This window comes from Cydia pomonella, chromosome 2 (genome assembly GCF_033807575.1).
Source record: "Cydia pomonella isolate Wapato2018A chromosome 2, ilCydPomo1, whole genome shotgun sequence".
NCBI lineage: Eukaryota > Metazoa > Arthropoda > Insecta > Lepidoptera > Tortricidae > Cydia > Cydia pomonella.
The window spans coordinates 9523097-9546196 of NC_084704.1; the positions used below are offsets into that span (position 1 = coordinate 9523097).

The 23100-nt window shown below is 36.6% G+C and overlaps 3 protein-coding genes across 3 annotated transcripts in view; 1 reads left to right on the top strand and 2 right to left on the bottom strand.

Moving 5' to 3' along the window:
* The window catches only part of LOC133533552 (glycoprotein 3-alpha-L-fucosyltransferase A-like), a 45256-nt gene extending 28236 nt beyond the window's left edge, over positions 1-17020 (bottom strand). The window contains exons 1-2 of the mRNA XM_061872546.1: positions 16885-17020; positions 14752-15059 (exon numbers count right to left, since the gene is read on the bottom strand). The gene's annotated coding sequence lies outside the window, so the exon portion shown is untranslated. The remainder of the gene's footprint in view (positions 1-14751; positions 15060-16884) is intronic.
* A 959-nt stretch (positions 17021-17979) lies between these two features.
* LOC133533572 (peroxisomal biogenesis factor 3) lies at positions 17980-20211 on the bottom strand. Its single transcript, XM_061872578.1, has 2 exons — positions 19972-20211; positions 17980-19794 (listed from the first exon to the last, which is right to left on the bottom strand). The coding sequence occupies exon 2, from the start codon at positions 19556-19558 to the stop codon at positions 18434-18436; it is 1125 nt and encodes a 374-aa protein (XP_061728562.1). The 5' UTR covers positions 19559-19794; positions 19972-20211; the 3' UTR covers positions 17980-18433.
* A 441-nt stretch (positions 20212-20652) lies between these two features.
* Positions 20653-21745, top strand: LOC133533625 (proteasome assembly chaperone 2). Its single transcript, XM_061872636.1, has one exon. It carries the CDS (start codon positions 20983-20985, stop codon positions 21724-21726), a length of 744 nt encoding a protein of 247 aa, XP_061728620.1. The 5' UTR covers positions 20653-20982; the 3' UTR covers positions 21727-21745.
* The last annotated feature ends 1355 nt before the right edge of the window (positions 21746-23100 follow it).

Below are 23100 nucleotides of genomic sequence, written 5' to 3' on the forward strand. Positions count from 1 at the left end.
CTACACGTGCGCCGCGGACTCCGCGGAGCGCTTCCATGTGTGCGTGCTAGCGGGGAGTGAGGAAGCTAGCGGGCGTGGCTTACGAACCGGTATTCGCGGCTTTAGTAGGCCCTTAAACTATTATTATTTTTTCAATTGTACATTCGGAAACTATAGGTCTATAACGAAATCAATGCATAGCTATTAGCTAAGTTGCTCATATGTTTAATTTAAGACTGTTTGTTTCTCAATAAATAAATAAAATTAAATACTTTAAACATACTCCTAAAACGACCCGTTTTTTATCGCAACTGCTTACGTTATATATAATACCTATAATATATTAGTACATATATGTAATGTAAGTATATAATTACTTTCCTGTTGCGCTTCTAAATGTTCTTTTGTGGTGGTAATTAGGTACCTAAACGAGTATAATCTTGTCTGAGCCGATTATAATTGGTATTTCATCAATCAATCAATCAATCAATTATTTCTTCAAATTATTACTCGTACAACATAATTTATAATAGGTATGCTCTCTCTCTCTTATATCTCGTGTTGTGAGTGGGACACATGTTCAACATAATGTATGAGTCTCATTGCGTATAGATAATCTCCCAGTAATAGAAAAAAATCAGGCAATAGCATGTCGGGCCATGCTCAATGTAGGGTTTCGTAGTTACCATTCTTTCAGAATAGGCTAAACGGGGGTGGTACGAGGGGGATTTGAGAAGTAACTTGCTTCGCCTACGTATAGATGGATTTAGTTTAGTTACTAAAAATATTTAATCTGTGGCGTCATGTAAGTTTTTGCGGGAATTTGACATTTGACAGTAGTTCAAACAAAACTGGTCTTAGTTACGCGACAAAATGGAGAAAATTGGAATCCGTGGAGCTATTCAGTTCTTTTTTGGAAGGCAAAACTGCGAAACAATTCCATGAAAGGATTTTACCTACGTTGGGTAGTTTGTGTCCTTCCTACGAAACGGTTCGACTTTGGGTAATTGGGTTTAAGCGAAGCAGGACAAGTATTGAAGATGCACCTCATCCTGGAGCCCCAAAAATTGCAGTTTTACCCGATCCTCTCTCGGTTCTCATAAAATCCATGATTTAGTTTTAGCTGATCGAAGATTGAAAATACGCGAATTAGCTGAAGCCACAAACATCTCTTCGGGTGCATTTTATTTTACACGACGAGTTGCACATGAATAAGCTTTGTCTGACTACAGTACTGACTCCAGTACAAATGCGTATTTGCATGCGAATATCTGATGAAAATTTGGTGGTGTTTAAAAAAAACCAACACATTATATTCGCCATTTTGTCACTGTGGATTATCCATAGTGACAAAATCTGGATCTGGACTGGATCCATCACTACATCCCGGAGACGAAACAACAGTCGAAATAATGGGTTAGTCATGGCTCAGGTCCAAAGAAAGCCAAATGCATTCCGTCTGCTGGAAAGGTGATGGCGTCTGTGTTTTGGGATGCAAAGGGAATACTTTATATTGACTACCTTGCCAAGGGGTAAACCATAACTGGAGCATACTATGCATTACTTTTATCAGTTACAGGCGGTAATAGCTGAAAATCGTCCAGGTTTGGCAAAAAGAAAGTGATATTTCACCGTGACAACGCTCCGGTGCATTCATGTCGTGTCGCTGCACAAAAATTGTCGGAGTTACGATTTGAACTTCTTCCACACCCTGCTTATTCACCAGATTTGGCTCCGTCGGACTATCGCCTCTTCCCGAAACTCAAAACATTTCTCTCAGGTCGAAAAATTAAGTCGAAATGACACAATTTTTTTTCTTTCGTAGCGATTATTTCCGAAAATTATTGACTTTATGAGAAAATATTTTATTGGAGACCCAATTTCTACTGTAAGTTTTTATAAAAATAACTTTCATTACGTATTTTAGTTTCCCACATAATCCAGTGGTAAAAGAAAAATGGATTGCAGCCACGGGACGAAAATACAAGTTCCTGACTAAACTTACTACTACCTATTTGTTCCATACATTTTATCTTTTTTGTTTTTTAATTATTGTATTGACGGAAGAGCTGGCGGCTTCCTCGCACAACGTATCAGTATTGCGATACAACGAGGAAATGCCGCCAGCATCCTTGGTACAATGCCTCAAGGGCCTATTTTAGATATAAGCTAGTTATAGTAATCATCTGTATATATCCATTATGTATATTGTTATTGTCAATAAATAGATTTACTTATTATTGTATATTAGGAGTTTGAAAAGGGATCGAAAATTGGATTATTTTGGTGCTACAACGCACGGTTACTTTTCCTGGTGACATTTAAAAAAATAAATCTTGCTCCTAAACCGTGCGTCATAGCACAAAAGTAATTATTTTTTTCCCCTTTAATACTCATCATCATCATCATAATTTTGAGAAAAGCACTATACCAACATTCCTTGGCGTGAAAAGGGGTTGCCCTGCTCATATAACTAATACGGCCTTGCTACGTCGCTACGCTCGGCCGTATGTACACGGCCGGCAACCCCTCGCTTCTCGGCCTCTGTATAGTAATTACTCAGTACATTACTATTGTAGTACTATTGAGCTACCGTTTTGTTTCCTGCTCTTGATCGTGTCGGCACGTCACGGCACGGCACGGTCAATTGTTTTATAGTTGACTAAAGCGTATCGAAATTAATATTATAGTTCAACCGGGGGCGGGGAGCCCACACATGAAAAGCACGCAAATATGTTTGGTATACGAAATCTTAATTTAGCCATTACAGTCGACGAGTAGGAAAATATCATTCATCTGTCAGAAAATCGATGTCATTCATGTAAATCGATTTGTGATTATGGGCGTGGTTTGCGGGTAGCGGGGAGTGATCGAGCGAGACCGCAGGTATAAGAACCTATATGCAAGCGTGTTTACAGGTGGTAAAGGTAGTGTTCAGTGGAACTATTTTGTAACATGCAATTGTTTTTTTTTTTTTTTTTTTTTTTTTTTTTTTTTATATACTACGTCGGTGGCAAACAAGCATACGGCCTGCCTGATGGTAAGCAGTCTCCGTAGCCTATGTACACCTGCAACTCCAGAGGAGTTACATGCGCGTTGCCGACCCTAACCCCACCCCCCTCGTTGAGCTCTGGCAACCTTACTCACCGGCAGGAACACAACACTATGAGTAGGGTCAAGTGTTATTTGGCTGCGATTTTCTGTAAGGTGGAGGTACTTCCCCAGTTGGGCTCTGCTCTAGATCTGGAATGACATCTGCTGTGCTGTGCCCTACCACACAAGGCGAGATGACATTCACATTGCCCATACCTCTCTTAAACCTGCTATTGTACCTGCTATTGTAACCTGAATTACCAAATACGCTATAAAACATTCATCCATTCATAAAATCTATGAGTATGAGCGAGACAGTTGAATCGTAGCGGGGCAGAATCGGTTTGGATTTCGCATCACTAAATTTCGGCTGTGATGTCACAGTAGGTGGTAAAAAGTTGGTAAGCACGTGATATTTGCTTTATCTAGATCTGTGATGTAGGTGGTGTGCTGAACGACGTGCCCAAAATGCGCTCGAGTACTTATTTAGCAGGAAGTTAGGGTACATGAGCCATCTAAGGGCGCACCGTGGATCAGGTCTCTACAACACTTTAATATCGCGAATCAAAAATTGCCTACTCCAGAGCACACAGTCGCTGTGGCCGAAATCGGATAGCCCTTTCTGTTGATCTGTAGGTTGGTGGGGCGGAATGTAAAAATCGAGTTAAGATATTGTAACCGTCCGATTAGCAAAATCCGAACAAATAATTGACATATTAAGTGATATCACAATTTTAGCATTAACATGGATCAAAAGAACCAAATCCAAAATGTACCTAACGATTTTTTTTACTGCCCTCCAACCTCCCGAACTGTGTAGGCGCTTCCCTGATCACTTTAAAAGAAAACATTACACGGAAAAAAAAGTTATGTACAATTTACAGAGAAATCTGTAAATTTAACACATATCTCTGTAAATTTTACAATTTAGCTGTAAATTTTACAATTTAGCTGTAAATTTAACATAACTATTTTTTCCGTGTATATAATTCCTAACTATTCTTCCTATCATCTGATCCTAATTATTAAGAAATGGCGGATATTATCATCGTGTAGGATAATCATTCTTAATATCAGTCAATAAACGATAAAAACACTAATCTGTAGTCAGATAATAGGTAAATACGCAATGTATGTCATACTCTTTATAGTGTTGTAAATTTTATTGACCTATCGTTTCACCCATCACACCACTCTATATTCAGGTAATGTCATCATAAATGTTATAATACCTATCTATTAAATTAACTAATTATTTGAACGTTATCTACTTTTCTGTTAGACTATATTTAGTTTAATCAATATACATATTCCTATATGTTCTATTTTTTTTAGCATTAGAAAAAAGGTAAACAATCTTGACATGTCTTTTTATTGAAAACGTCTTTAAAGAAATACTTTAAATTAGGTACTTATGAAAGCAAAAGAATGAAAATAATTTATAATTTAGCATCATATAACACATTTATTCAGCAAATACAATACAGATTATAACAGTAGAAATTAAATAAATAAATAAGTAAATATCTGGTACGTCTGTCAGTCGGAGTGTGGAAGGGCGGCACCATCATCGAAACCAAATAATTTCGCTGCTGCCTTCCATTTGTGGCGGGTGCCTCGAATGCACATGCTGATCGCTCTAATTTTATTATTGAAGTTATTATACGAGCTCTCAGCCAGCCCAAAACGCGAGACAAAGATCTGTCCCAGCGAGATGCAAGTGCTTCCCCGAGGTGATTAACAAAGGTAGCTAATTGTGGTGCAAAAACTCCATCCCCTCCGTTGACGAGGGGTGTAAAAGTGGCATGACGCAACTCGCAGGCGTTGGCGTATTTGTTTTGCTTTTCTGATTCGGCAGATTACAGGATAGAAACAACGGGGCGTGAGATGTAAGAGGGAGCGTCGGTGTCTACAACACGGATGTCAAATAACGCCTCCCTCTGTGCAACCCACACGCCACGGCATGCTAAATCTCCTCGTAGGCCAGTGTCACCTTCAGTGATAATGGGTTCTTTGACTACATTTCCCCATGCTTGTTGGCATAATTCACAAAAGAGATCCCTTATTTCATTGTGACGTCTCGTGATTAGACCGCCAGTTTTACAACAAAGGGCATGATCAATGTTGAAATCGTTGTTGCCGCATCCATCACAAGATTTTGGCATTGAGATGGTGTTCGATGGTAACGTATTGAAAGGGCATCTTGGAATTCATGTGGGGACTGGTCAAAGTGATCTTTACTTGTGGGTATAACGTATTTATAATTGTTACATATTTGCTGTGCTTATTTTTCAAAAGTAATTTATATCTTCTTTCTAATGCAAAAAAAACGAAATGCATTTCCAGATATATTCAATATTGTTCGCCTGTATTGTAGTCGGATTTTGTAAATTACTGTCCTGAAATTAAGTATGAAGTAACGACATACCAATTTGTAATAATTCAACAACCGTAACAACTTAACAAATCATTACACACCTGGATATACATTTTATGAATCATGGTCATTCAACAATAGGTACATCGTTTTCGCTGTAGGCAATTTAGAAAAATATATACTGTTCGAAATAATACATAAAGAGTAATTTTAACCTAGTACTTGTCATAGATTTAGGTCCTCGAGCAGTTAGGGCGCATACCTCTTGAAAATGTCTCTGAGCTGCACTTTTGCAAAAAGCCCCTTCTCTAATAGTAGGAAGTCCACGATGTTGAATGTGGATTTTTACCTTCTCTATGTTTTACGTGTGCATTGGTGGTAAGTTGGGTAACAAGTATTATGATGTATAAGCTCATTTTTAGGGTTCCGCAGTCAACTAGGAACCCTTATAGTTTCGCCATGTCCGTCTGTCTGTCCGAGGCTTTGCTCCGTGGTCGTTAGTGCTAGATAGCTGAAATTTGGCATGGACATATAAATCGTAGAATAAAACCCAAAAATTTTTTTTAGGGTAACTCCCTTACACGTAAAGTGGGGGTGATATTTTTTTTTTGCTTCAACCCTACAGTGTGGGATATCGTTTGAAAGGTCTTTCAAAACTAACAGGGGTCTTCAACAAACATTTTTTGATACATACATACATACATACATACATATAATCACGCCTATTTCCCGAAGGGGTAGGCAGAGATCACGGATTTCCACTTGCTATGATCCTGACAATTTTTTTTTTTTAGGCAAACGAGCAGACGGATCACCTGATGGTAAGCGATTACCGCCGCCCATGCACACCTGCAACACCAGAGGGGTTGTAAGTGCGTTGCCGGCCTTTAAGATGGGAGTACGCTCTTTTCTTGAAGGTTTGAAGGTCGTATCGGTCCGGAAATACCGCAAGCGACAGTGACATATCTCTTTCGCTTCCTTCACTTTCATGACATTCCTCATACACGCTCGTCGGTTTAGGGTGCTCTTGACCTGGCCTTTCTTCAGGATTTCCCCGATTTGATCAGAGAAAGTCCGCCGAGGTCCACCCCTTTCAGCTCCCTCTTCTACTTCTCCCTTATACACTCTATTTGTTAACCTTCTTTCACTCATTCTTTCCACGTGTCCAAACCATCTCAACATACCTTTCTCAATTTTTGTCACTACATCTTCGTTCAGTCCACATTTTTCCCTTATCACACTGTTCCTAATTCTATCTTGTAATTTTACACCACACACACTTCTCAGCGCTCTCATTTCCACTGCATTCACTTGACTCTGATGCCTCTTCTGCCATACCCAACTTTCGCTACCATACATAAGTGTAGGCACCAACACCCCTCTATGCACAGCCAACCGTGCTTTTTGCGACACCTTCTGGCTGCTCATAAAAGCGTTGAGTGCCCCATTCACACGATTTCCAGCATTCACTCTCCTTTCAATGTCTTCATCATGTTTACCGTCCCTAGTGAACAAGGTTCCCAGATACACAAACTCTTTCACTTGTTCAACTCTTTCTTGACCAATCAAAACATCACAGTTTGTCATACTTTCTCCCTTTTCAAATACCATTACTTTCGTCTTGCTCACATTTATTTTCATTCCTTTCCTTTCAAAAGATCAATGCATTCTAGTTACCGTCTCTATCTTTGCATACAATTTGCCGACGACGCTGAGTAAGCTAAGGCGTCTGTAGTTTTTGCAATCCAGTTGTGATCCCTTTCATTTTTTGATAAAGTGAATATATTCGGAGATAATCGTTCCGAAAGAAAAAAAAAGTGTCCCCCCCCCCTCTAACTTTTGAACCATAGGCCAAAAATATATAAATAGTAGAGAAGTAGAGCTTAAGAAAGAAATTAAATGAAAACTATAGCAGATATGATCAGTTTAGCTGTTTTAGAGTTATCGCAAAAAGTTTCCCCTTCATAGTAAAAAGACGTACTATCCACAGTTCATCCCTTGGTTAATAATCTACTATACTTTAAGCTCCAGTTTAGCTTATTGTGATGGAAGAGTAACTACGGAACCCTAGCATCTGAGCATGGCCCGAAATGCTCTTGGCCGATTTTTCCTAGTTGAAACTAATTTTTCATAAACTTTTGGTGCCGTTGTCCCAATTTAAATATCAAAAAAATCGAGAATCTCCAGAGAGGTTAGAGTGTTTCGTAATGGGGTGTTGATTTCGGAAGTTAAAATATATAATTTTAGTTAATTTTCATCACACTTGATCGGGAAAGATCTTATTGTATGCAGGTCTACTGAAGGACAAAGGAATGTATTAAATTGTTTCCGCGGGAGTTATGAATTGTGAAATAAAAGGCTGTAACTCCCGAGGGAGCCTTTTTTTAAATTGTGTCACTAGTTCATACAAACCAAGTAGATATAAATGAGTATTACTTATAAAATACTGACGTTAATAACTTATTTTTTGTGTTAAAAATATTTTTCATCACACTTGCTCGAAAAAGATCTTATTTCACAGAAGGACAAAGGCCTATATTATTCCCCCGGGAGTTATGGATCATGAAAAAAAGGGAGGTATAGCTTTTTTATTCTTTTATTTAGTCACTTATTCATACAAATCAAGTAGCATAAATGAGTTTTACTTTTAAAATACTGACGTTCATAATTTAATTTTTTTTTTGTCAAAATTATTTCATTAAATAGATTAATAAGTTAACAGCCGATTCAAATATTTTTACATAATTTTCAATCGTGGCTGAATACCGAATAGGTGCCTTCGTTGCCTAACCTAACAAGAAATTACAAAATGGCGGACGAATGTTTGATATGTCACTGTATTTAAAGTCCCGGATAGACGTGCGAGTAAGTTCGCGAACTTACGGCTCGACGACCTTTAAATTTTCGCTCGTGTGTCAGCCTAAGTACGTGTACTTTACAAGCAAAAAAAGTCGTCAAGCCATAAGTTCGCAAACTTACTCGCCCGTCTATCACCCACTTCAGATTACTTCGCTTAAAATTTAGTTTTTTCTTCGCATGTGTGATGAAAAACATTGTGTGTAACTCCGGGGGTCTCTAATTTGCCACCCTCGTATTCGAAATTTCACTTACCCCCTTCGTTGCACAATGTACTATTAAGTACGTGTACTTTACAAGCAAAAAAAGTCGTCAAGCCATAAGTTCGCAAACTTACTCGCCCGTCTATCACCCACTTCAGATTACTTCGCTTAAAATTTAGTTTTTTCTTCGCATGTGTGATGAAAAACATTGTGTGTAACTCCGGGGGTCTCTAATTTGCCACCCTCGTATTCGAAATTTCACTTACCCCCTTCGTTGCACAATGTACTATGGATTGACAATCCAGGATTGTTCAATGTAAATTACCAAAGAGAATTTGAAATACACATGTATTTGAAATTTACACATGATTAAAACTTTTATAACGCCATTTGACTTTATCCTTATTCTTTCACTGATATGTGTTAAATTTGTTCAATATCAAGAAGTGGCGCCATCTTTCCGGGTATCGGCTAAAGGTTGTGGCGCCATCCGCGCCATCGCTCAAAACGATGCCGCCATACCTTTGCCTTTAATCTATTAGATGGCGCCACGTTTTGATATTTAACAATTTTAACACACATCATTGAAAGAATAAGGATCAAAGTCAAATGGCGTTCTAAAGGTTTTAATCATGTGTCGAAAGATGGCAGTAATTTACTGTGGCTACAAAATTGTCCTTTGACAATCCACCTCTATTTCAAATTCTCTTTGAAATATATATTACGAAATAGAAGAAGTTTTCTGTGAAACCTATGTAGCTATCGTTAAAGTTGTTTACGATTATGTACAAATGCCATAAACCTTTTAGAAACAATGTCTCGCGTTTGGAAGTTTATTCGTGAACGTATCACCTGTTTTACAAAACATCAGTGTAGATCCGTTGAAAAAAATGCAAACAAAGTAGGAGTTTAAGAACTTAGATCTATTTCAAAATATTGGCAATATCTATCTGATCTGTTTTTTGTACTGAGGTGAGAAACAAGAAATCCACCGTTTCGAGCGAGATTGAAACTCGTGACCTGGACCAATAGCCCAGTCGCTCTAACCCCTCTGACCTACGTTACGCGCGTCCATAAGGTGTGTGAATAGACAAAATTGATAGAAATATTCACCGGGGCCGAAGAGGCTCAGTTGGTTAGAGTTAGGTACCGAATTAAAGTTCAAATTAGATTTATAGTCTATCGACAAAAAAACAAGAAATAACTAAAGTCAAGTCAACGTTGAAGAAATTGAATAGAATAACTAACTGAATTACATGATTTTTAATGAATAATGCAATAAATTTAGTAAAATAATATTTGATTTCTTAGGGTTTCACTGTAAAATTAGATATATGTATATATTTAAGTAGGTATACTAACCGACGACCGCCTTTAAATTTGTTCAGTGGATTGTAGGGATTCCAAATACCGGACTTCTCACAACACCGGTATTAATACCGCAACTGTCTTCATCAATACCAGGATCCCGGCATTTAATACGAATCGCTTAAAAATTTATAGTATTATTAAAAAGGGGAATTAAAAAGGCTCTTTGTAAAACCAGATCGCGTGAAAAGTAAGATAGATTCATCCTAAGTAGCTTTTAGAAAAACGATTAACGCCCATCCTAACGGGAACAATTTTTCGCCAATATAATTAAATTGTCTGATCAAACCCGGAGGTGTGGCTGCAAAAATGAAATTGGCTCGCCGATTCCACTTTAATCGATTGTAAGATTATGATCCATTAAATAGAGGCGCGAACGCAAAAATACCGATTTCTGACGTTAATTTTTTTTTAATGTAATAGGCCGCAAACGAGCAGACGAGCCGCCTGATGGGAAGCAGTCATCGCCGCCCATGGACATAAGCAACATCGGAGGAGCCACTTATGCGTTGCCAACCTTTGAGAACCCTAAATTACCTGCTTCTTGAAGAACCCCATGTCATAGCGCAAGGGAAACACCTCAGAAGCACATTATACGAGATTTTTTTTTAAACCAAGAGCCCTCGTATTCTCCATAAATCTAAAATTGGTGATTTAATTGTGTGTGATTTCTTTTCTGATCGAATTGGTCAATTTCATCATCTCGTCTGGGCTGGCCTTAAATAATCAATGTCGCCATCTGCATTAATTTTATATCACACTCCAGGTTGGCCATAATTTAATCTAACTTTTCATCACCAATCACATTTTAGTCCAACTCCAACATAACCAACCAGCCAACTTTTCTTCAAATTTCCGCCAAAATTGGTTTGCCATACTACAGTTCATTGTTCCTATTTTTGATAAAATTTTAAGAATTAAATTATATTTATGTTACTATCATAATATTCATCACTCAAAAGACTTCAGGATTCATCCACCACCAACCACCAAATATTTATCTGACGCATAGGCAACGGTCTTGTTTTTAAAAATAAAATGGGGGCTAGATACCAGTTAGATTCGTGTGACGTGTAGTAAGCTTCTCGATACTGCCGAATATGACCATTTTAATAGATATAATGGGTTTATACTGCACATATCCCTTGTTTTTCTTAAATACCGGGATCCCGGTATTGCATTAAAAATTCCAGTATCGAAAAATGGCTTTAAAAAGACGGGATCCCGGGATCACGCAATCCCGGGATCCCGGTATTGGAAGCGCTAGTGGATTGCCATACCTATATATATTTTGGTAATGGTAAATATAGATAATAAATTGTAAAACCCACTTAATTGGCTCAAATGATCGCAACTTATATAACGGTGAACACTCAACTGCAAAAGTACATACCCATTTTATAAATGGAATTCATTCATAAAGTGGGTATGCACAATCTGCTGTAATTTTTTTGTCAAATATAACAGTAGGTACCGTAGATCCAACAATTTATCAAATCACAAAATGCAATGTTTAGTAAATAAGATATGTAAGTGTTAAAACAAACGCCTGTCACTTTTCGTCTGCAGTTTGTTTATTTCAGTGAGGAATTTGAAAACACTGAAAACAATCTGTATTCGAGAAGTAAGTACAAGTCAATGGAAATTAAATTTAAGTACCTACTCATGTTTGATAAGTGGGCTCAGAGTAGAAAATATCGATTACGTTGCGTCACGCTCGCATGGCAAAGCCTAGCCTGGCAACGTATAACGTATACAGTGCTTAATGCACTCTCAACCAAATTGCTGCAATAGTAGATGGTAGTATATAACTATTTATTATAAGATTTAAAACACAATTTTTATCCCCAGTGTAACTACTTGCCTTCTTATTAATTTAGGAGTATGCTACGACAAACTACGGTAGTGCCAGTAGCCGGTACGTATGTACAGCCGGTCAAACAACTTTGTCAATAGAAAAAGGCACGAAATCAATTTTTCTATGGGATGATAACCCTTGGCGGCTACATTGTTTAAATTTTCCGCTTTTTCCTACTGACGGAAATGGCTTTACAGACTTAGGTACCTAACATACGAAACGATTCTTTGTTTTGTGTCATTTGCAATATGTAATTATATGCATTACATTAGGTACAATATTATCATGTTTATCTTTTTAAATAGGCGTATAGAGGTAAGTACCTAACTTGTATATGTTTATTTTTTGTGATTGGCCGACTATTAGTGGTTTTACTACTTATATGTACTTTATTGGGATCTTTATCAGTAGGTATAATAATTACTTTTGTTGTTTTTATGATTTATGTACATTTAAGCTCACGTAATAATATATGGCATACAAAAGAAAATGCAAAAAAAGTAAACAAATATGAAAGACTACTACAATCTGAGACAATTATATATGCCTAATACTCCTTATAGGTAGGGTAGTGGCACCAATAGATCAACAATTAAGTGACCACCCCAACGTTAGATTTCTTTTTGTATATGTTAGAACGCGTTACCTGTAACTTTTATTTTTTTTTATACGATTCAACATAATTATAATCAAGATGAGAGTAAACGAACTATCTTATAATTATTCAGTGTATAATATATATATATATATATATATATATATATAAATAAAAATGTGCGAAAAAATATATTTGCACAGAAGATGAACAATGTGCCCTAATTATGAACAATTTGGTCCTATAGTTGAACCTCCTCTAGTCCTCCAGTAGAGAACTTAAATAGTATTTAAGAGACTGATTTTCATAGAAACGAATAGTCATAAGGTTGGATATAAAATTACGTCAAAACGTTCATCTTATAGATTACCTCCTAAAACATGAACCAATAAAATAGTTCAACTTTTGGTTAGGATTTTAGTAAATGAACTAAGTAACTGAATTTTGAGTGTTAATGTTTTAGGAATGAAAAAAAGTTAAACTAAAAGTTGAACTAGTAATTTTTTTCGTTCAAGTTTTGGGCATAAATAGAAGTAGATGAACCAACTAAAACAAACCTTAAAATAACCGTGTTAGATATAAAAAGTTACGTTCATCTTCTGGTTAAAAATCAACTATCAGCAGATAATTCATTTAGGACATGAAAATGTTTTTCATATTTTTCACCAAATATCTCATATTTTAATAAATCATATTCAAATTAAATGGTTTTTAGTACGGTCATGTTTCGCTGTTACTTCTGAAATCCTGAATCTACAGGGGTTCCCGCATCCTAGATACGGAATTTTCAATAGTTCCTAAATAACGAAAAATTTAGAAAAAATGTCTACAATTTATACGAAGCAAAATCATATCAATATATGTGTATTATTCTATTTTATACGCAACTAAAGCCTTAAAATGTTTTGAAGCGGCCATCTTAATAAGATTTCCATACAAAAGATGTTTTGGCGCGAAGCAAAATGTAGGTACGCGTAGATTTATTGTATAGAACTGAAATGTGATGTAAGAGAGAAGGGTTTTCGTAAAAATTACTACTAAGCGTGTAAAGTACTTACGTAGGTACGTTGATTTTAAAGCCAACCGTTCATCGGTCATTTTTTGGTGCCACTACCCTTTTTAGGGTTCCGTAGCCTAATGGCATAAAACGGAACCCTTATAGTTTCGCCATGTCCGTCTGTCTGTCTGTCTGTCCGAGGCTTTGCTCCGTGGTCGTTAATGCTAGAAAGCTGAAATTTGGCATGGATATATAAATCAATAAAGCCGACAAAGTCGTACAATAAAATCTAAAAAAAATTTTTCTTTAGGGTACCTTCCCTACACGTAAAGTGGGGGTGAATTTTTTTTTTCGCTTCAACCCTAGAGTGTAAGGTATCGTTGGAAAGGTCTTTCAAAACTAATAGGGTTTTCACGAAAAAAATTTTGATAAAGTGAATATATTGGGAGATAATCGCTCCGAAAGAAAAACTTACTTTAATTAGGTACTGATTATGCAAATTTGCCTATTTGTTTAACTCGGGTGAAAGGTACCGTTTCATCCCTTGGTTGACAATTTACTATACTTTAAGCTCCAGTTTAGTTTATTGTGACGGAAGAGTAACTACGGAACCCTACACTGAGCGTGGCCCGACATGCTCTTGGCCGGTTTTTTTTTAATATCGTTTATTTATGATTCATTAGTTTCATTACTGAACAGACATTTTAACTAGGTAATCATGGAATAACTAAGCAGCAGCAAAAGCAAGTCGAAGTGCAGGGTAAGTATGGAATTTTTCATGATGTAATTTACTATCTAATGTACTGTAACAACAGTAATCCAAGGGATGGTTTTAGGTAATTTTAACTTCACTTTTAACCCTTTCATTACGGGAAAGTATGTACTACGGATCTTCACTCACTCTGTCGTGAACGTGTATTTGGCTACTATCTTCACGACTATTTACGTTTTGTGTAATATCATTTATTTTAAGGCCTAATTTTATTTATGATTTAAAAATCTGTGCAATAAGGAATAAGCTAAGCATGGACATATCGCAGCATGAGATTGCATTCAATACTTAGGCCTGTTTTGTGGTATGCAAAATGTATGCAAATTAAAATTCTTAATAAAACGAAAATATGTAGACGCTTGGTGTTGGAAATAATGTTTGCTTTCCGATAATTTCTCATGCTTCCTTGGACCTCAAAGAGCTGTCACCTTTTGACACAAGTTACATAATGATTAAAAAAAAGTGAATATCTACCTACCGTACAAAACATGGGAAGCATGTTATTTGTGTAGGTATTTGGTCTTCTATATAGATGGGTATCGAATTCTAGTATCTACAGCTACACTTACATGTTTATTAAAATCGTTTCAGTGATTGATTAAATTCATTTTAATCAAAAAAAGCACAACCTTGCTGATTATTTATTTACTTACATGATTGTAAGCTTCTGCTATTTCAGCCACTGATAATGTAAATTGTATTAGATCGGCGCTCTGGGTCCTGGCTTCTTTAGTGATTATTTCTGTAAAATATTGTTCACAAACAAAATGTGCGACACTGTTGAGGGTTCGGCTATCACCCGTAGAGGTGTATCACGTTTGCGCGTCGATAAGGAGACGGCGGCGCGCGCTCGTGCCGAGTTCTGTCGGGCTATTGGTTGGTTGACGGCGCGACGGTTCACGCCGCGCGGCAACAACGTCGGCAGGGCTGCGCGCGCAGGCTGCCGCACCACGGCCGCCGCCTGCAATGACGGCACCACACGCACACACAAATACTTTTCGCCGCCTTGCTGACTGGAAAGCTAAGAAAGCATTATATAAACTTGGTCACATAGTCTCCCTAACCACATTAATTACGTCCGTTAATATTTTCTTAACCGACTAAAATTACAGTTTACTATCTGCGTTTAGTCTAAAAGTTCTCGGACGATAAAAAGAGGGAGTGTTCTATCGAATAAAGTTTAGATATATCATTCAATATAAAACCAGTGTGGAACCTCGTGGTCACTGATATCGCTGGACGGCACCCATTTGTCGATGGAGTTTATGTACCTATTTGCGTAATAAAGATAAATAGCTACGTTTATCAAAGTTTAGATATCCGGCCGCATATCAATGCACACGGATTAAGCTAACCGCGCTGAAAATTTCACTCGACGGCCGAACGTGGGGTATCTTATCTTATTCTATTCATGATTTTGAATTATAAATGTTATTTGGCAGAAAATAAGACTGTTTTTCCAAGCGTATTAACAAGCGAAATACTTGGTTGGAAGTGTGTAAACATTCTATGATCAGATGAGATGAACGGTTTCCTCCAATAAATCATTTTAAGTAGTATTTTATTTTTATCGTCTGAATGATGTAGGAGCGTTTCCGAGCTGCCACTCACGCGCGAAATGGGATCCGACATCCAACTAAAGAAAACAAAAACATCACATAAACAAAGCATGTCCGACGCTACAAAAGAACGGAATGACACAATAAATTTAAGTAGGTAGCTCATTCTTGTAATGATATCAATGATAGTTATTTCTAGCGGATGCCATCTTTGGGGAAAATAAGAGACGGGTCGCACAGAATAGCGAATCAGCATAAGTGTCTCATAAATTTCATTAACCCGGCTAATGACTCATCTCATAATAAGTTTAAAAGCCAGTTTTTTACACGTTGCTATTAAACTAGGTAGAATACGAGCCGCCTCATGGTAAGCGGCCACTGCAGCCCACGGACACCTGCAGCTCCAGGGGTATTACATGCGCGTTCTTGCATGCACTCTTAAAAAAAACTAAAAGGTATAATATTTTAAGAGGAAAGGGGACGGCCGCTTCTCCATACAAACGTAGTCCCCATTTTTCTCTATGGATATTGATATTATGGGAAATATTTTTACATAATTTAATGTAGGTACCTATATCAACCATAACTATGCTCCTACGTTTGACTTTTTTAATTTTTTTGATTATTGTAAAAATTAAGCGAGAAAAACAGATTTCATATAAATTTATAAATGATAACTCTTATAATTTATAATGGTTAGAAATTAGAAAAACAGCGAATAGTAGGGGCATAGCTGTGGTTGATATACAAAATATTATGTCAAAATATTTCCAATAATGTTAATCCCAGATCCAGAGAGGAAAATGAGGACTGCGTTTGTATAACAAGGCGATATTTGGAATGTAGGTGTATTTTGTAAGTAAAATCAACGTGTTGCACGTTGCACCTCAGTCCACGTAATGAGTTTTTTCAGTTGAATGAAGGTAATACGAAACCCTCCATTGTGCGTGGTCCGACAAGCGCTATGCCTGTTTTTTTGGAAGAAGCCCAAACCCTAGTCACGCGCGACAATCTCGAATTAATGTATAATGGTTCCTATCGTCATGAAACCAAACAATTCATATCTAAAGACATGTTTTTTTAAACGATTGAAGCACCATCTACGTTTATCATTATTAGTTATATGTTTCTCCCCTTGGAAACTTGTAATTGGCTAACTGTTTCTATTTCGCAACCTATTTTGTCCAACTTTAAGTTTTCATAAGAAATAAAATAAAATGTACCTACCAAGTTGCGTATTTCCATTGCTTACTAGGCGTAGGTGAGTAGCCTGGTAGTCACCAGGCAAACGAAATGATTTGGCTCCGCGCACGCCTTCCAAATGTCCAGAACACCATTGTTCGGTGTACGGGAAAGAGTTACATAATACACCTAGTGACACAGGTATGCGTTAGAGGAAGCAAGCGGTATTGCTATCTCCTTCTGCAGCATAGGTGTCACTTCTACAAGGATAAACGCGCAAAATGTAACGCAGATGGCGCTACAATAGTTTAAAATAAAAACATGTCTTTAGATACAGGATGGGCAAATAAGAGGCATACACACATTGTTTTTAAATTTTAACTGTATTAAGTGCAAGAAAATACTAAATATTTTTTTATAAATAAATTATTCAGGGTTAGCAATTATATACGGAAGATAACTTCTGCCAAATGTCTACCTCTAGCGGCAAGCATTACTTTTCTCAAATGTTTGTGTTGTTTAAAACACATTGTTTTCTTGATTAATTTCGAGAAACAGTGACAGTGATTTGCACTCAAATTCCCCAAATTTTCCAGCTCCTGACTTATTTCTGTCGGGCTATCTAAAATTACGTGTCTGTCTATGCTAACAAGCTGATAAAATTTAAACAGTTAAAACCAAAGTATGCTGAAAATTGCGATTAGGGCTCACATTTACTTGCTGTTAGTTGTGGACATATGTCAGACATTATGTTCCGCATATATTTGCCAACCCTGAATAATATAATTTTAAAACAATACTACACAATTTTTGAACTTAATATATGTAGTTAAAATTTAAAAACAAAATGTATACTCCTTAATTGCCCACCCTGTATATACTCTGGCAAAGTCACTCTGTCTGTAGAAAAACGCCTGAAATTAAAATTTTCTATGGGTGAATAACCCTTCTCGCCTACATATTTTAAATTTGCCGCCTTTTTCTACCAACATGAATGGCTTGACAAACTATGCCAAAAAAAAAACAGACTAGACAGTGGAATCATTGTAATGTGTGTCTATGTTGGCCCAATATTTATGGCATTAAACTATGAGTATGATAAAAATTGTTACCATATAAAGGACTAGAAATAGAGGTAGAATTGTTCCAATTGTATGTTTATTTCCCCCTTATCATTACAGATATACAAATATCTTATCCATTATTCATTATGTAGATATTAGTCATGGTCAAAATCTATATATTAAATGAAATAAGTAACTACCAGTCAATAAATTATACATTATTAAAACTACATTCTAAAAGTATGAAGAAAATATTTTATGACATTTAGTAGTGCAAATCCATTTTAATGTGTAATTCTTAGGTACAAGCACTTAGCTGTCAATATTACACTACTGGCATTGAATATGGAATTAATCAAACCAGTCCATAATATAATAATATTGACAATATGCAAAATTATACCTGTGCTTTGCATGAAAACATCACATAATATCTGTGAAAGAACCATTAAGCCACTATTACTACAACAACTTTAAAAAACAAACCCGGAAACCCAACCAAATCCGATTCCATATTTAGCACAGCACATTTAGGAACTACTGAATACTTCATAAATATTTGCACCCAACAATTTTAACTTGTCATTGAGGGTTAGCTGTTGAGTTAATAAATCTGGAATGTTAGTATTGCCCTTGCATGTGTTCTTGGTGACCAGTTCATTGATCAGTGGTAAAATTTTAACAAAATGCAGTTCTACTTTATTTACATCTATGAAAGGACTGGGATTTGTTGCCAGCCTCAGAGCTCCATTTGTGACCACATGTCCCTCTCCTACTTCCAGATGGTTCTTAGTAATTGGAATCGACCTGGTAGCAAACAAACTTGCCACTTCATCGATAACAGATGAGAAACTTCTTCCAATTGAGGACATAGCTATTGAGGTAACCTCATCACTTTCCAATACATCCATAGTTTCTTTTACTATTGTATCCAGTTTGGCTTCATTAGTAGTGGCAGTGTGCCCCACTAAATAGTGCACCATTTTCTTTACTGGATCTCCTTGTACTGTATCAGTACATAAAATAGTTTGTATGGACCAGAACATTTGTTCTACTTCTTGTAATGTTATTTTCTTTTTCAGTGACACTGGCTCTACAACCCGTTTAACTGCTTGTTCAATTTGCTTCACAAGGTCTTCAATGCCTTGGCTGACAAAGTGATGGCATAGAGATAAATATTTAGCTTGTAGATCACTGTCAATAAGAGGTTCCTCCTCACATACAGAGTCTCTATAGAGATATCCTCCAATTATATTGAGTTGAATTCTCAATGTCACTTGCAGTATGGTCAATGCATACACAATGACACAGATTCTAGTGAAAATCATTATTTTCATTTGTTCCCACAGTGCCAATTTGTTTTCTGGATTCTCCTGCAACTCTTGAACAATTCTTTCAGTGTCTAATGAACTCAAAATATTATCTGTAACAATTTTAGACAAAGATAGAATTGTCTGATTACAAGTCCGTTCAGTGCTTTCAAAATGCTGCTTTTTACGAGTCATCTCAAAAAACTTTTTAGCTTCTCTTTCTTGCCATTCCCGCAATTTTTTTTGAGCATAACTTGTCAATAAGTACAGCCCTCCAAATACTGCACCAGTTAGAATAAACTTCCTCCTGTGTCGGTGCAAAAAGTTTCTTACACTGGAGAACATGTTTAGTTCTGTTTAGTTCTTAAGTACCACAAATAAATAGTCAGTTGCTAGAACTCTAGCGGGGCATCAGAACGGTATTTAGTAGTGTTCATCAGACGTTTCGTAATGAATGTGGTTGCGTCAATGAAGCGCTCAACACAGTTCATAATGCACACTTCCGTTTTAGAATCCATGCGCGTCGAGGGCCGCCCCATGCAGGAGTCCCAGCATGTGTCGGTTAGACCGTGGACCAACACCTGAAACATATCAAAGGCATAATGATAGCGGTTCCGCATTTTTCTTTGGATTATATAAAACAGCAACAATTCTACACTTAAGAAATACACTAAGTCGCTTAAATGTATTACGTGAGTGACAGTCACTACTTCAGCAAATAAGAAAGAACAATAAGGAAATCATTTTACATGACTAACCTGGAAACGTTGTTTTTGCGTTTCGGCGTTAATGAAGTCTTCTATCTGCGGATCTATACTTTTGTTTTCTGTCATATCAGTTAAAATTAATAATTTAGAATGTTAGCTAACTATTTTTTTGATGTTTTAAAGCCTAAAGTATTAATCAAGACAAGCACAAACCACATTCAGAAGTAAAATATCATTATCATAAATCAAAGATCAGAGCAGAGGGCTGTCAAAAATAAAATGTCAACAGACTGCATTACCTTCATTAGGCTTCTTACACACGGTGCATATAAAGCGCCAATTGCACGACGACGATGACGACAACGAGGCTTCGGATGCGGACCAACGTGACCTTGTTAGTTCCTAAGCGTGTATAGCGTATTTTTGTAAACGATGTGCTGATATTTGGTGAAACGGAAAAATACTCTTGATCGGGCCCGAAATCGGGTCTGATATCAGATCTGATAAAGTGTGGATGTAATTGGCACTCTACTCAGAATTTTGTTAAACCTCAGTTGTACAGTCAGCGTCAAATACTTTGTAGCAATATATGGTGTACCGAACTATTTGGCCACTTTGGTTGCTACAAAGTATTTGACGCTGACTGTACCTTAACCTTGGTAAGAAGCTATGTTGGAGATCGCCTAACCATCCTTTATGTAGCACCACGGTTAGGGAGAGTGTTAGGCCTTCATGGTTCACCTATCTATGAATAGAAGACAATGTCATATTTGAATTGACTTGAATTATTGATTGAGCTATGAAATAAAACACAGAATATTTCGATATTATTATTTAATATAATTAGATATATAACAATGTAGCACCACGGTTGTGGTTATCTACGTCCGTGGGTTATTAGTGTTATTTTTCTATTCGTAGCAACACCAAATAAAACTTCAAAACATGTCAAAAGTCATCAAAATCAAAAATTTGTTGATGACATGCGGCTTTCCATGTTTTAAAATTTATAATATTTGAAATCGAATTAGTCTTTTGAATAAATCGTTCTGTGAAACAAAAATGGTTCAAAGCAACCTTTGGAAGTTCTTTGATGCTGATGATTTGAAGGGGTTTACATTGATAATTCCGAGCGTTGCAGTGGGAAATGTTGGTCAGCTCGCCTGTGACTTGCTAATTTCGTCTTTAAATATGAAGAAAATTGCATCGGTTTACAGCCCAGCTCTTATTCCAGTTGCCGGTTATGATCCATACGACTTGAAATCAAGCAAACTTTCAAGCAGTTGTGAAGCATACAAATGTGGAGAAAGACAATTGGTTATTCTACAGCTGAGAGCACCTCTTATCTTTGAATACGCACAAAATTTCCTTGAGGATGTTGTAAACCAATTCAAAGCAAAACAAATTAAGGATATTATTGTGCTCACCAGCAGTTTTGCTCATGAAAGGAAGCACATTATGACATCGCCATTTAGATACTTAGCAAGTGAGACTTCACCATATGAAGAGTGCATGAAATCTTTGAATTGGTTGGTGCATGAGTCATTAGAACGTGACATTAAGATATACGGAGGGGGCTTTGCAACTCAAATATTTCAAATTTGTAAAGAGCATGATGTGCCCTCTCTAATAATATACAAATACTGTTCAGAAGGAGATAATATTCCTGATGCCTATGAAATGGTTCATTATTTAAATAGTCTTCTGCAGTTTTATAGTGAAGGATCAGATTTGATGTCTGAGTTAATACAGCCTGTGTCATGGAAGCTTCTGTTTGGCCGACCACCACCAAGAGATATTTACTAATAAAATATATTTTGATTTCCACTGCTTTTAATTGTTTATGGTTTTACCTTCACTCCTTCATTCACCTATAACTAAACAGATGTATTTATTAGATGGGTCCACACAGAGCGAGCATATGCGCATAGTAATTTCCTTACACACAAACTGGCCAGTGTAGACGTGCCTCGGCTGAGTAGATTTTGAGACGGATAGGATAGATTTTGAGCCAAGCATGTCTTTAAATTGTCGGGTGAAAAAAAAACATTGCCGTTGCAGGAGCAATTGAAAAAAGAAAACAGTTTAACACATTCACTGCCAGACAAAAAACGGCGCACTACCCCAGAAACCGGTGGTTTATAGCTGCGTACAAAACGACTAGCTCAACAGTGGGACCGGATTTTTGCCTTATAAGTTTCGATAATTCGAGTGAAAAGTGATGTTTATCTGGTATGGGACATATTTTTAAGCATATTTGTAATATATGAAGAAAAGTTAGAACGAGCGTTAGATATAAATAAGGTATTTATGTATTTTTATTGATGAATTTTGAATATTGAATTAAAGTACAAAATTTAAGCATCGTCTTTTATAATATGTATGAGGCTTTATGCTATCAAATTTTTTGAAAAAAAATCAACGTGCTACTTTGTCAAACTCAAATTAGCTTATTATTTTGTCAATAATGAATTAAAGTTTGAAAAATCCACAATATCATATCTAAATTCTTAAGTTAATAGGCAAGGCAAAAAAATTAGAAGAATAGGATATGTGCTTTACAATTAATATGCATTTTTTGTCCTGTAAGATCTAATATTGAATTAAAGTCCGTAGAGATAGAGATAAGTCTATTACTATAAAATAATATATGCAGCCATTTTATGGAAAGTAAGAAATATCTGTGTGTAGCTTGCATTGTAATAGTAAAATCAACTTAAAAAGGCGCGAAATTCATAACCACGCCGCGCTGGTCCGTCAACACATGTCGGCTCGGCGCGCGGGAGCCTATCGTAGCCGACCTAGTGAGCGATAGATACCTCGCCCCGCCCCCCGCTCAGCTTCGCAAGCGCTGCGCTGTTTGTCTTTTCTTTCAAATCATTCATTTGTTTGTTTATCGTGCACATAAATTAGATGCGGACATTACATGAATTTAATTATAGAATAAAAGTTATTATGACTTCAAAATGAGTGAAAAATGTTTGATATGTGTACTGTACTTAGTGTTGAGTTGCTCACTCGTGAGGCACCTCATTTGTACCACTCATTTAGTTAAATTGTCGCAGAACTTCACACCGCATAAATGTCATACATCACTCCTCAATTAATTTTACTCATTTACTCGCGCGCATCACACACAGCTCTTACCACTCAAACCATTCAAACACTTCAAATTTGAAA

Excerpts from the sequence above, each read along its gene's own strand:
- LOC133533572 (XM_061872578.1), bottom strand. The coding sequence starts at position 19,558 with ATGTTCTCCAGTGTAAGAAACTTTTTGCACCGACACAGGAGGAAGTTT.
- LOC133533625 (XM_061872636.1), top strand. The coding sequence starts at position 20,983 with ATGGTTCAAAGCAACCTTTGGAAGTTCTTTGATGCTGATGATTTGAAG.